This window comes from Primulina eburnea, chromosome 9, assembly GCF_022965805.1.
Source record: "Primulina eburnea isolate SZY01 chromosome 9, ASM2296580v1, whole genome shotgun sequence".
Lineage (NCBI taxonomy): Eukaryota > Viridiplantae > Streptophyta > Magnoliopsida > Lamiales > Gesneriaceae > Primulina > Primulina eburnea.
The window spans coordinates 34,670,629-34,686,266 of NC_133109.1; the positions used below are offsets into that span (position 1 = coordinate 34,670,629).

At 34.8% G+C, this 15,638-nt stretch overlaps 1 protein-coding gene, 1 long non-coding RNA gene and 1 pseudogene across 2 annotated transcripts; 2 read left to right on the plus strand and 1 right to left on the minus strand.

Moving 5' to 3' along the window:
* Nucleotides 1–1,872: 1,872 nt before the first annotated feature.
* LOC140842034 (shaggy-related protein kinase alpha-like) lies at nucleotides 1,873–8,650 on the plus strand (annotated as a pseudogene).
* Nucleotides 8,651–10,685: 2,035 nt separating this feature from the next.
* LOC140842036 (uncharacterized) lies at nucleotides 10,686–11,624 on the plus strand. The gene is made up of 2 exons (XR_012120305.1): nucleotides 10,686–10,926; nucleotides 11,400–11,624. It is a non-coding gene; the product is annotated as an uncharacterized lncRNA (long non-coding RNA).
* On the minus strand, nucleotides 11,402–14,227 carry LOC140842035 (uncharacterized). Its single transcript, XM_073209835.1, is given in 7 exon segments — nucleotides 11,402–11,562; nucleotides 11,564–11,695; nucleotides 12,118–12,165; nucleotides 12,245–12,349; nucleotides 12,986–13,255; nucleotides 13,899–13,967; nucleotides 14,070–14,227. Coding segments are annotated over 5 exon segments (660 nt in total). The 5' UTR covers nucleotides 13,253–13,255; nucleotides 13,899–13,967; nucleotides 14,070–14,227; the 3' UTR covers nucleotides 11,402–11,454.
* Nucleotides 14,228–15,638: the final 1,411 nt, after the last annotated feature.

Here is a 15,638-nt window from a genome sequence, read left to right on the forward strand (position 1 = left end):
TAGTGCATGGATAGTTTAGATTGGAATTGTTTCAAGTTTTAGTTTTCACTTAAAGACGAGTTAATTTTGTTTTTAATATATTTGATTCGAGGAATGCATGTCTTCGTTGATTTCAATATATATAATCCTACATGCAAACTAAACTGATGCGATCCGGGTGAAATGGGTAAGCTGGATCAGGAGCTTCACCAGATCAAATCAATAATGTTGTTCAGAAAAATGAGCAAAGTAGATGAATCTGTGAGCTATAGCTTCCACTGTAACCTGCAGACAATGAGATAACCACGTGAATGGGCGTCGGAGGGGTGTCCGGCTGGCCACTCCGATGCTTAAGTCAGTGAATGATTCAAGCCAAGAACCAATGTAACCAATTTATGGTTGTGATATTGGTGTGAATGAATGAATGTAAATGTAAATAGAGAACCTGATATTTATAGTAGGAGAAGTAATGATGACCTCGTTCTCCGTGCTACCTACTAATTATAGTAGGATGGCTGAATACACCATATATTCTGACATATCAAATCTCACACTAGTCACATCCAGCCCACCCTGATTTTATCAACCCATCGACATGGTGTCAGAGATGGACATTCGCCAACATCTTATTCTGCTAGTATACTCGAATGCGGTGCTCATATCGAGGTGGCTCGGGTAGAAAGTTCCCGGGAGCTTGTACGAGAGCCCGGGCGTCCAGTGGGCCCTGCGAGGAGACGTCCCGGGCATTCACCCGCCCGGCTTCTGATGAACCCTTCCAGCCGACTTGTCCTGATTCTGGCCATCTATCCAGTATCCTGGGTCATTCATGCCCCGGGCACAAGAATCGTCCATGACTCGGGCACAACCCGGGCTATCCCGAGGGTATCATAAACAAATTTGTTTTATTGGATTGGATGTGCCGGGAAAATTATATTATTGATAATGTATCTTACATATTTTCATGTTTTGTTATGTTATCGGTCAATTAACAATGTTAGTCCACTAATTTTTAATTTATTCATTTTTTTATCAGAGTATTGATGTTACTCGGGAAAAAGACAACATGCCACCAAAATTTGATGATATAACTCATATAATCGTTGATATATCCGATTTCACGTCAACAATGTAGTAAAAAAAAATAATGAATATGACATAAATTGCCTCAAAATGCGATCATATATTTGAAGGGTAAAAGATTAGAGAAAAAACTTGTGTAAGATAGTCTCATATGTCATATTTTGTGAGACAGATCTCTTAATTGAGTCATATATGAAAAAATATTACTTTTTATGCTAAAAGTATTACTTTTTATTGTAAATATCGATAGAGTTGACTCGTCTCATGTATAAAGATTCACGAGACTGTCTCACAAGAGACATGTTAAAAGATTAGATCCCATTATTGGTCCACTCATTCCCGGTCAAAGTTTGATTAAAATTATAGGTGGCCAATTACATGTTCATCATGTGCCAACTTGTAAAATATTCTTGCCTACTAATAAGTACCAATTTAATCCTACTTTCTAGATGATGCCTTTAGCTAAAACCACCCCACCACAATAATAATACATAATGTTTGGTTGGACATACATATATAATTATCTCTAAAGTTGTTATTCAAAAATATTTTAAATAGTAAAACTTTAATTAAATAATGAATTTATGTATAATTATATCATGTAACGAGACGATAAATTAAAAGATAAAAAATAAATAATATATGGTTTGCAAAAAATCTGAAGAAACAAGATTATGGAAAATAATATTTGTAATTTTAATGAGTGATGATATTTATATTTTATTTTTTTTATATTATAAAAAATAATTTTATTTTCAAATAAATAATAATAACAAGAAATTGATGATAAATATTAAAATAAAAAATGGACGTTAAATAAAAACAGACCAAATAATTCTGTGTGGGGAAGAAAGAAGACTCTCTCTAGGTAGCTAAGCTACTCCATTCTCCCTCTAAGTCTGTGCCCGTCTCTCTCAGTGTGATGATATCATATGATCCTCAGATTCAGTCCCGATTATCATCGGTGCGTCCTTCGCCTCCTTTTGCTTTGATCGACTGCGGAAGATTTTTTTTCCCTATATTTATTTGTCATTTTTCAGTTGTTTTCGTTTGAATATGAAGTTCTTATTAGATTTACGGAATCTTGATTTTTGTTGTTCTTGACATGGATCGGTGAATTTTATGGTGACATTTGTTTCAGGAGTTCGTTTTCTGTTTTTGTCCAATTGTTTTCTGAATCTAGAGCTGACCGTTTTCTCTTTTTAATTGTTATTGTACTTTTAAATTTGGAAGATCTCTACTGCGCTTTTCGTGGGTTAGCTTAAATATGTTATTTACCGCAAGTGTTCTATAGTTATGTTCCAAATTACGTTTCCCGCTGCTTTCTGTCTTTAGGCTGGGTTAATTCCTTTTGTTGTGCGTTTACTTTTCTAAATGAGCAGGTGAAGGAAAAGTTATTATCATGGAAGTGCAAATATTACTTTTTTGACTCCTATTAGTGTGAGGAACAGATATAGGAAATGAATGAATGATCACTGCTTTATGGCCAACTGAGTAGTTTATTGGCGCCGCAGTTAGTCAAGTATTTCGTGCATGAGCTTATTAACCCGGAACTCGAGTCTAACTTCCGAAAATTGTTCTGCGTGTTCTCAACAAGTGTTTTCCTTATTTCATGGAAGAAAATCTGAAAAACATCACATTAAAAAATTTGATCTTGATTCACTGGAAATTTTTTCCATATACGAAAATAAGAGAAAGTTAAACTGAAACTTCAATTTAACTTCTTCCTTAGTTACCATGTAGAATTTGCCCGCCGCAGACAGTGGTTGTTCATGGCAACTTTATGTAGAATTATGTTCCTTCTTTTTCTCCTCCTTTAGATAAAGGATAATGATCCTCGTCTTATATTTCCTTGTCTCTAATGGTTCTTGAAGCACGTTGAAAGCAATGAGTGGCAGTTTCAATTAATGGCCATATAATGATAGTGGGAAAAGCAACAGGAACCCAGAGATGGGTGGAAATTTTTAGACTATGAACCTTGTGGGAGTTCTAAATCAAAGTAAGTACGAGGGCACGACATATGGGGGCAACATAGTTATTGTCTCAGAGTTTCTGTAATTCAATTAAAGCAACACATTCCTGGAGCATCTCCTATTGTTGTTCAGGAAATTATGACTGGTTTAAAATTGGTGTAATAAACTTCTATCACAGTAGTTAACAAATTCTTGCTATTTTTGACAAAAGCCAATCGTAAGTCCTACGCTGGTAAGTTTGAGTTTTTTGGCTGTGTTTTAGGCTTGGGTTTGACACCCGACCCATGGGGTATCATGAATGTGCAAAAGGAAATTGTACTCGTGGAGTAAATGTAATATTATGGTTTCCACTGTCTAATAAATTTGCAATTGAGTAAAGAAGTTCTATTTTCATGCATTCTTCTTTTTGGAGTTCCAAGGTTTGTTACCTATGAGCCCATGGTTTATTTATATCATGTATTTGCTTTATTGACGCGTAATAAACACTTCATATTTTCTTTTTGCATGTAAATTAATCGTGCCCAATAAATGTATACTGTGTGCCAACTGGTATTTCTTGGGTATAGCAAACATTGTACTTGGCAATCTATTGTCTTGTAAATTTTTTTGTGATGCCATTAAAGGTTTCTCGTCAATTCTCATTAAATTTTTTATGAAGTTGGTTTTCATGCATGATATTTTTAGAATGTAATTTCCATCACTCATGGTCAATATAACAATTACACCTATTTATTATCAATGGCTGGTGGTTATTTCTAATTGAAGGAAGAATGCAGGAAAAAGGTATAAATTCGTAGACATGTTTCCTGAGAATTTTACGCTGTATTGCTGGTTTTTGCAGGTTAATGGCTTATTGAAATCATAAAAACTCACTAGTTATTTCAGCAAATGGCTTCAGTGGGTGTAGCTCCTACTTTTGACATAAGAGAGTCTGGAATCCATGATGTGGCGGTTGATAGGTTGCCTGAGGAGATAAATGACATGAAACTCAGGGATGACAAGGTGTTTCCAAAGTCTTTTTGCTTTGAATAATTTTTTTTAATGGTACTTTTTTTTGTCTTCAATGCAGCTTGGCCATATCGATGTTGAATATGTTTGGCTGTGTAGGAAATGGAAGCAATGGTTGTGAACGGTAATGGTACGGAGATAGGGCACATAATAGTGACAACTGTTGGTGGTCGAAATGGTCATCCAAAACAGGTAATGTTCAGCATCTAGCATCAAAACTTTCTACTTACTACATGCTATGCGGCCTTCCAGTTATGGAACTTTTTCATCAGAAACTGCCTTTCCCATTAAAAAATTTGCAGGCAATGTGTCCTGGGAAAAAAAGAAAAAGTTAAAATGAAACATTCAGGAATCAGATGAAGCAAAGAGAAAGTTGGAAATGTGCCGTGACTATTGTGCCATTGCAATAATGACACTCTTTATGACAATGACCCCCTTCTCAATGGATAAGAAAAACCAGAAATCCCCTCGAATAAGAAAAAACCCTCAAGAAAGTGATTTAGAAGCAAACAAGTTCACGACTCTCTGTTTGTTAATGAACTTGGAATGATTGTTCAATCAATGAGATATTTTCTAAAATTTCTTTATTAGCAAGAGAAAGCCCGCCTTGATTTGGGTTTAATTTTTTCTTCTTTTTTTAGTACGATCAATATCGTTACAATCAATCGATATCACACTATTAGCAAGAGAAACTCCACCTTGATTTGGGTTTAAATGTTTCTGAATCAAGAAAAAGGTGGTGGTATCCTAGAAGATTTGATTTAGGATCTTATGAACTCAAAACACTTTCATTTAATCAGCTATTTAACTTAGTTATGGAATTCGACTAACTCATCTGATTGCACGTCAATGAACCTTTTTTTTGCTTTCCCTTTTTCCACTTGTAATGGCTTCTTACCAAGTTTGCCTGCCTTGGATTTTGTTTACAGACAATTAGCTACATGGCAGAGCATGTTGTTGGCCAAGGATCTTTTGGAGTAGTGTTCCAGGTGAGATCAGTTTTTGTGTTGAGAAATGAGGAGTTGGATACTATATTACGCGTTCCTACTATCAAGGACGATCATGAACATCACTGTTCATTAACCTTATTGATTGAAAATCCAGGCAAAATGCCTAGAGACTGGCGAATCTGTTGCAATAAAGAAGGTTCTGCAGGACAAGCGTTACAAGAATCGAGAGTTACAAACCATGCGTGTACTTGACCATCCAAATGTTGTGTCTTTGAAACACTGCTTCTTCTCAACGACTGAAAAGGATGAGATGTATCTAACCTGGTACTCGAATATGTCCCTGAAACTGTCCATCGGGTTATCAAACATTACAGTAAGTTGAACCAAAGGATGCCGCTGATACATGTGAAGCTGTATACTTATCAGGTTTTGACCTACTTTTGGTGCACCTCTTTGTTTTCTTTGTTCTCTAAAAAAAATTGTCATGATATTGATTATTCCACGCAATCATAACGGTAACGTTGCAAACTGCTGTTTTCTAGAAGTTTGCTCATCCCGATTTTTGCAATCATGTAAGCCTTTTAGGTTTGTGTATGTACTGTGTATTTGTCATATTTTCGATAGTTTGTTTGGATTAAACTGAATTATATGTTTACAAGTTAGGGTGTGCTATCATTTCACTAGTACTGCCTGGAATTGTATTGGATATTATTATTATTATTATTATCTTTTTCAATGAGTTGAATTTTGTTTGATGTTACTTTTGCAGAAATCTGATTTCTATTTTGAATCATTATACTCCATCTTTTTTAGCTGACGGTGTTGGACTATAACTATGTTGCTATTGGGCAGATTTTCAGAGCACTGTCTTACATTCATCGTGTTGTTGGAGTATGTCACAGGGACATAAAGCCTCAGAATTTGTTGGTATGCCCTAGTTTGTTTACATGGTTACTGCAGTTTTTTTTTGACTTGTTAGGCTGGTTTTTCTAAACTTTTGTATCAATAGTACCTACCATACAAATTATTTCCTAGATACATAACTTTTCTCTGACTTGATGCTAATTAGGTAAATGTAGTACCTGTGTAATCATTATCATGATTTTCATAGTTTGCAATCCTTTTGTTCTCATTTATTTGATAGCCATAAAAAGGTGTTGGTGATTTTTTGTGTCTAACTATAGGTTTAGTAGAGTTCTCCTTTATCTTGTGCTACTACTGATAATTGAATTCAATACTCCACTTTTATAATTTTCCAAAATCTGAACTGTATTAGCAATTATGGAAGAAGTCTGCACTGGTAAGAAGAAACTAACATGTTTCATTGTCACATATAATCCATTCTTGTGACAATACATATTTTGTGTCCCTTTAGCTAAATAGAAGAATATCAGTTTACTCTGTTTTAATTACATTAAGCAGCATCTCCTCTTGATACAATGATATGACTATTGAACTTGTTTTTCCTTTGATTTGGAAAATGACTTGCTTCATATGTGTTGGTTAGAAAGCGAACTTCTTTATTTGGTTGGCTCGGTTTAGCTTTTTATGTCCTTTACAATATTCTGAAGCTCATAAAACTTATTTATGCAGGTGAATCCGCACACCCATCAGGTTAAGTTATGTGATTTTGGAAGTGCAAAAGTGTTGGTATGTATGATGCTATTCTTTGCCAGGATTTCATTTACGCAAATGGCATTATATTCAGTTGAGGCGGAGTCTTATTTTGCAGGTAAAAGGGGAGCCCAATATATCTTATATATGCTCTAGGTATTATAGAGCACCTGAGCTTATTTTTGGAGCAACAGAGTATACTACAGCCATTGACATATGGTCAGCTGGGTGTGTGCTAGCTGAGCTACTTCTTGGGAAGGTATTTATTATTCTCTTTGTTTTTTCCTTAATCGATAAAGCCTTCAACGGACATAGGATTATCTGAACCTTCCTAATTTGTGTTATTGGATTTTGCCTTCTCAGCCTCTTTTCGCTGGTGATAGTGGAGTAGACCAGCTTGTTGAGATCATCAAGGTTCATCCTCTCTCCTTATGCACCCACACAAAGACATGCACACAACTACACCCTCACACAGTCACACTGATACAGTACACATTACTTGTGAATTCATCTTTTTTTTACTTCGTTTCTCGAGTGCATTAATCATTGGACAATTTTTTTTTTAGTTATTTTTCCTTCTGGATTGGTGGTTATGGAAATCCTACGGTGCTTGTATCCTCTTTCAAACCCTGAATAATTCATACATTGGTCAAATTACAAGGTCTTTTTTTTGGTGTTCTCTGTGCAATATATAGATCTTGAAATAGAAGGGTTTTAATACTTTCATTTCTGTCTATGTTCTATGAAGTGACTCAAACAGCTGTCTCTAGCCTTTTAGAATCCTAAAAGGGTGATTATATTTGTTGGAGCAACAAGGTTGTGTCTCGTTGTTGCATTTTCCTCAGTGCACTGTGATTATCACCCCAATCACCAAGAGTATCTTTTTTCAGGTTTTAGGTACTCCAACCCGGGAAGAAATAAAATGCATGAGTCCTAATTACATAGAGTTCAAGTTTCCACAAATTAAACCTCATCCATGGCACAAGGTACCTGGACTTCTGCCTATATGCCGATTTCTCTGTTTCTCGACTGCTTTTGTTTCACCATATCTTTTTTCTTAATATTGCAACAGATATTCCACAAACGCATGCCTCCTGAAGCTGTTGATCTTGTCTCGAGATTACTACAATATTCTCCTAATCTCCGTTGCACAGCTGTGAGTATCGATATATTTTTATATCTTGATGTTGTGCGCTATTTTCTGTTGCTAGAATCTTGTGCATAGTTTCATTAGAAAGTTTTGCCTCTTTTGATGTTAAAGAAGATGTCAATACCGTACTCTTTTATCTTGTGGTTTCAAAGTTAAGATGTCTTTCATCTGCTTTCTCACAACTGCAATGATGTGGGCTTGTGTAACTAGCATTGTGGTAGTAGAATTATGATTGATCGTGCTGTTCGGATGTCAACACTCGCTTTTGCTGTTAAGAAATTATATTCTTGAAATCGATTGGTTACTGAAAATATTCCTTTTGTTTATGCGGATTCCTGGTCGGCATTGTTTTAGAAATTGTTGAATGTAATTATGTAACAGCTGGATACCTTGACCCACACCTTTTTTGATGAGCTCCGTGATCCAAACACCCGACTACCGAATGGGCGTTTCCTTCCTCCATTGTTCAACTTCAAGCCTCACGGTGTGCATTCTCATATTCATTTACCTACCCCTTTTTAGTTTTCGTTATTTGTGTTGAAACTCAGGTTCTAGTATTTGCATTTGCACTCTGGTTTCTCAGAGTTGAAGGATGTACCTGGGGAAATCCTAGTGAAGTTGATTCCTGAGCATGCTAAGAAGCAGTGTCCCTTTCTAGGGTCATGAAAACTCCAAGGCTGCCGTGTAAAGATATATTGAGTTGATTCGCATCCGGTTTTCCTCTTTAATTACGTGCTGTTGCATGGTGCAAGTATTACCTTGTTTTTTGTAAAAGAAGAAGATGTAGGTGACTCAGTGAATTGTTATTGTGTTTGCTGCGTTTCTTTACTGCTGGATATTTGTAACCTCGCGTGACTGAAGATGCTACTATTATATATGAATGAACTTCTTGTGTTTTATCCCCTCCCGTGTGTTGTTTCGACTTCCCATTTTCTTACCTCGTTGGTTGGTTCACAGGAGCTAATTTTCTCGAGTTCCATTTTTATGGAGTTTTCATGTTACCATTTGAAGGATGGGCTTTTATAATTAGACACTGAAAATATATTCAGTATGTTTTAACCACCGTAATATTAAAAAACCTGAAAAAAATAATTTTTTTATATGGTTATTTACATCAATTGTTTTAAGTTATTAATAGAAAGTTGAAGTAGCTTAGTTTTCTTCTCTGTTAGGTATTTTATAAACAAATTGTTCGGTTTCTCTGTATTTTATAAAATAATAAATACAATGAAATCATATAAACAAATATTTATAAATGATACATCTAAATTACGGGTGGACATACCGGTCGGGTTGCTTGGTCCTGACTTGAACCCGACAGGGTAGGAGTAGTCGAGAAGTTCCGGTAATTAGTTGGGTTGGTTTGGAGTATCGAAAATCACTTCTCGATTCAGATGTCTGACCCAAATGACTCGATTATCTTATTATTCTAAATTATCAAGCAAAACCACCAATATTTTTTTTATTTTTATTTTATATGACATTCCAGTTATTATATTATGCACTAGCAAAAAGGTACGAGAGCATCCATACAAAGAAACACAGAAGCTTCATTAGTCGGAAAAACTGTTACATTCGTTATTTGAATCTTTATGGCTTTTTTCCTCTGGTTCTAGGGCTCGTGCCAATATGGAGATTCTTGCAAATACTATCATCCCAAGGATATGGTCGGCTCCAAACTTTCAAGGAATAGCAGGTGGTGCACTTGTTTAGTTGTTTTCTTTTCCTTTTTACACTGATACTACTACTAGTCTAGAGTTTCACTTTGTGAATTCATTTCCAATTTTCAGGAACAAATGTTGTCACTAATGCGCAGTCATATACTGGAAAGTTTACTCCTTCCTCCCTTTTATTTGTGTCCCTGCACTTAAGTTGACGTCGAGCTATCATGCTTTATGATATGCTGAAATGCCTTTTGCCATCATAGGTGTAATTGGAAGTCAATTTGGAACCACCCTGGAAACCTGACTCCATCATTGTGCCCACCTCCTGAGGGTGGATTGGATATCCGCCGCTACCTTTCATCGATGGTGATAGCCATACCACCTGCATATGCTTAAGTTTCAGAATTGTGCTTGTTATTTAAAGTGAGATACTGTTGTTGCACAGTTAACTGTCTATGCACATTTGTCTATAGATCTAGCATTTGAAAACTTACTTTCGTTTTTCTTTGTTCAAAATATATTTACGTTAGTACATAAAATCCCTGATTCAAATGGGCTTTTATATGTTAAGGGTGAGATTTATGGCTTTAAAAGATTGGCTCTGAAAAAAATCAAGACTATTTATCGATGATATTCATTTACGGTGTATAATCGTTGTCGCAGAAGATTCTGCTTTTCGCCAACTCGTTGATTTACATATTTGTAGTCATTGATTGATTTAAATGTAACATACATAATGTGACCAAAATACTCTTTATTAATTCAGACTATGCAAAGTGAACAAAACAAAAATTCTTCCTTTCCGCCACACTTGGACCACATTGTGTCACCTCTTTATGCAATGGATAGTGTGTTTTTTGGAAAACAGGAGAATATTATGAAATCACATCTGTAATAAGTATAACATTGGAGATTGTGTGACCCATCTTATCCGATCGGACATAAAAACGACTTTCCTAATCAGAATGATGGTAGTCTGATTCAACAAAAATAAACTGACAAAATGATATATCCCTAACTAAGATTTTACAGTATTCTTTAAGTAATCCTGAACTTGAGAAATTAATAATGGTTTGATGGAATATTAGGTTTGGCTTTCGTTTAAACAGCAAAACTTTCTCCGCTTTTAAATAGCAAAACTTTCTCCGCTCTCACCTCTTTTTTGATAGTTTTTCTTTATTTTGAGTCAAAATGTCCTCAAGAGGATTTTATTTTTTTAATCTTTAATACAGTATATAAAAAAATAATGAAGACAGTAAAATTTTCATTTTTTGAATAAATATAAAATATTTATATTAAATACCATTCATGTGCTTCTATATATATACACACGCACACAAGTCTGGATTTGCCCCCCTTCTCAGTACTTTGGAAGATGCAGTATTTTGCATACAAACCAAAGGTACATTAAAGAAAATATATATAAAAAGAATCCATCAAAGTTGAAAAGTCAACAAAATTATTATAACTTAATCCAATATTAAACCACCACATTGACATAGGAAATGGTCTGCCGGAAAAGGTCGGCGGGTGAGAGGGCCTGAAACGTCGCTATTAGCGACGGATTTGCCGGAAATGGTCTGCCGGAAATGGTCTTGCGACGGATTTACCGTCGCCGATCTTGTTTAGATCGGCGACAATTTCTGAAAAACCGTCGCTATTAGCGACGGTTTTTGAGAAAACCGTGGCTATTAGCGACGGTTTTTGAGAAAACCGTCGCTATTTGGGACAGATTTTTACAAACCGTCGCTAACTTGAGTTTGAATTTAGGAGAAGGGTAAAAATGGAAAAATAGGAGGTATTAAGAGTGGGATAATTTATCACACCTAAATTGTCAGTATTATTTGTCCAACAAATAGTAGCTACAGTGCGGGCTTTTCAATTTTATCACGGGCCCTCGTATTTCCTAAAAATCCAACCAAACGGGTGATTAGCCGGGATAAAATAATCTATCCCGACTAATCACCCGAACCAAACGCAGCCACATAGATATATATCCATCACCTTCACAATTATTGAACACGACAATGCTCAGATTACTCCAACGCCGCAATTACCTCCAACAACGAAGCAGCAAATCGCATCTGAGTCTCTTCGTCAATGGTTGAGAAGAGAGGTACGTGCACGAATATCGATTTAACTTCCATTCTGATCCGCAAAACGCAAGGAATGATAGTATACATAGTTGCAAACAAACCGACCAGCATCATCCGAAGTCATCACTTCATAACCCATCTTCACCAACGACTTCATAATATCCTCAATGGAAAGTAAAGTCTGCGTTTTAAAATTATAAAACTCAAAGCATGAGCGAAATCCAGGCATCTACTCTGGGTGAATAGTTTTAATTAGTACACGTGATGCTGCATGAATTAGAGGCTTCATGCTATAAGTTAAAGTTTTTACAGTAACATAACCACATGGAAACTGGGCAAAGAGAGGAAACGGAAAATTTTCAAAGGCTGTAAAAGCTGGCTCTGTTATTTGTAATTTCGTCTCACGTGATGTATTATCCTCCATTGTACTTATCTATATTTTTCAAATATTTTTTTTCCTTTTCCAATGTGTACAGAAACAGGACTGCTTACCCGGATTAATGTTTCCAACCATGAACTAGCTAAGGAAGGCCTTACCCATTTCCATATTCAACAACTGAGCCTACGGTAAAAAACTAACATAAGCATCATATGTATGTATACCTTTCGTACCCGTGAAACCCCACCATCCGCAGGAACAATGGGAACTTTCTGCAATAAAAAAGATCATCTTTATATAAAACTAGTCATGTTGAGAGATGATTGGAGTGAACTAATTGACCGATCTGACCTGAGGCTTCCACCCCATCTCGTCTGGACAACGGAAGGTGGCTTCATTGACAGCTTGATGCTCTAGAGCAAATTTTGTAGCTCCGCTGTTTACTCCAAAATGGACCTGAATTATCAGAATAAGGAAGAAAAATTAGACAACATCGTCAAAAATGATAACGAGTTTCATTCTGTCCATGCAGTGAGGAAAATTTTAATCACAAAACATCTAGCATATTTGTAAATTGTAGATGTTTTGATAGCGACAACTAGAATTTAAATGGACAACAGACTTGGAGAATTGCCTGTAGAATTAGCAAAACTAACTTATAAACAATAAATGTGATAGAATTTGACGGTGCCAATATATAATTCGTAAGTGCCAATATATAATTCGATGTTGTACATAATGTTTTGCATGACGCCAGAATATGTCATGAGGTTAAGTCTCGGATGGAAAGAGAGATACCCATTTAATACAAGGAATAGTTGGGTTCAATTTTAGTATGTCTCGTAGCAACTGTCGGAAAAACAAGACAAATTCAAAAATGTAGATATCACAAGCTTTAGTGACAAGAATGACGTGATGAAAAAGACAAATTAAGCCACCAAGTCCCTTTTGAGTAACACCATTTGCACTGTTATATTTATAAAATCCGTTGCAACATCCACAGAAATCTGACTTATTGTTGGGAAATTAACTTATTTTGTGCAACACTGATCCCAATTCAAGTTAAGAGTGCGATGCAAAGGAGCAGCATACCCAGATAACCCTGGTAGAACTGGACAGTGTGTTATCCTTGCTCACGGAAGATTGCAATGTTTGGTACAAAGGACCAACAGCTCCTTGCCCTGCAGTTTCAAGAATTGTGCAACTACCGATGATCAGCCCATTTGGCGCACCCCTTTTATTAAGATAACCTTGGAGATTGTTAACAATTGTTTCGGTTGGATTTTCTGCAACCCCATGAAACTTTTTAAATCCTGTCACATGAATTGTTACCGGCGAAGTAGGTCCTTCAGATCCCATCTACTGAGAATCAGGTAGTAAATCAATGTTAAAGCATGAAATCTCTAACTCGATTCACTTCTGATGAAAAACAAATATTAACAGAGAAGAATACAATATTTTATAGCTGGAACTCATAGCAATAACAGCACGACAATGAGAAAACTTATCCCCCACGGAGTCAAGTGCCTCAACAAGTGATAAAATTGAACAACAATATTTTGTGAAGTCCTTGATCCATAGAAACAAATTGCCTCGTAACCAAAACCTTACATTTTCTTTTATCTAATCTCAGCTATTAAAAAAAATTAAATCTAAGAAAATAAAGTCTTTTGTTTGAAGATGAGATCTTTTATTTAAAATCTATGAGCTCCGCCCGACAATTTCATGATTTTCATTCTGTCATGGAACCTAGCATTGAGTTCAAACTCAAAAATTAAATACCAAAAATCTCAAAATTATCAACAAAACCTTGAATCCAAACAGAAAGACAGAACAGACACAGAGTGAAGAACACTACGAAAAGACTGAAGATATGATAAATATCAGTGCGATGAAATAAACCCAAACCACCAAAACCACGATCGAAATCAATCAAGCCTAAAATTTTGATCATCTTAAAAACGCTCTGACAAAATAAAAATTCCAAATTCAGAATCAGACATACCGGAAAAAACCCACTTGAAATTCAGCAAAGATTATCGAGACTTCAGTAGATGGCGAAAGACGCACCGATCTACAACAACCCATGAACAATTTAACTTAGAGAAGCCAACTTTAAATCTAAAATCAGGTAAGAACGAAGCAAAAGACGATGCCTTTCAATGAATATACTCACCGGATAGCTACACAAAGATGCAAAAAGAAACCAAAACGACTCGAACACTACCTCATCTATCTACACAATCGATTAGCAATAATTCTTTATATTTCATCATTTTATTATTAGAGGAGACAAAAGAAAATTGGATAGAGATGGGTGGTGGTGTAGTGTGGTGGGGTCGTTTTCAATCAAGAACTAATACTATTTAAAATGATTTCAAATTAAATCATAATATATTGTATTACTCCTTCTTTTCTTTTCTTTTCTTTTTTCTCTAAAAAGTGTTTAATTTCTTTTTTAAAAAGTTTATTTATATTGTTATGTACATTTGCCACCAGCTCCTTGGCTTATGGTTTCACATGTTCTGATATTCACTATTAAAATCTAGAGTTGATCTCTTGTGAGATAGTTTCACGAATTTTTATATATGAGACGTGTCAACCCTACTGATATTTACAAAAAAAAGTACTACTCTTGACATAAAAAGTAATAATTTTTCATAGATGACCCAAATCAAAGATCTGTCTCACAAAATACGACCGTGAAACCGTCTCAGATAAGTTTTTGTCTAAAATCCATATAAAATATATGTTTCACACGTGTATATATATAATAGCGTTTTCATGTACACATTATGTGGTTATACAATTTTTAATTAATTTGATTTATATTAAAATAAACAAAAATTATAATTATAAAAATTAATAAAGAGCGAGCAAAAATAAGCTGAAAGACCAAAACTGAGACATCAAAACGAATGAGCAAAAACTCGTGTGAGACGGTCTCACGGGTCGTATTTGTGAGACGAATCTCTTATTTGAGTCACCCATGAAAAAATATTACTTTTTATGCTAAGAGTATTACTTTTTATTGTGAATATGGATAGGGTTGATCCGTCTCACAAACTATGATCCGTGAGACGGTCTCACATAAGACTCACTCAAACTAATGACACACCACACGTTTTGTCTCTTTAATAATAGGATTTAAAGATTTAAAGATAAGTTATTTTAGGAAAATAAAATCAATAAAATACAATGGTTACTACATACATAAATTTAATTTGATGTCGCACACTCATACGAAAATTGATTTATAAAAGAGTATATCGCTTAATATAATACTATAGATAATAATAATAATAATAATAATAATAATAATAATAATAATAATAATAATAATAATAATAATAATAATAATAATAATAATAATAATAATAATAATAAATAATGTTATGTTTAGGTTTGATCAGTGTTCTAAAGATTTTGAATGCAGTTTGAGATAGAACTCTTAATTTAAAATTATATATTACATAAAATGTGTTTTAGGTATTTTGTGGATGTTTAGGTAGGATATTTTTTGTTGTTTTTTGAGCCGGATGTTTAGGTAAATTCCAAACCTTCTTTTATTGCTTAAAAAGCTAAAGTCGTGAAAGTTAGAAAAGCTCAAAATAAAGTTTTAATACCCATTTAATCTTCAAAGTAGAGCTCAAAGTTTGCTATTTCCTTGATGATGTTTAATTCGATGTTGATTTTTTTGAAAAAGAAAAAGATTTTAGGTTTTAATAATTTAGGTGAAAGATTA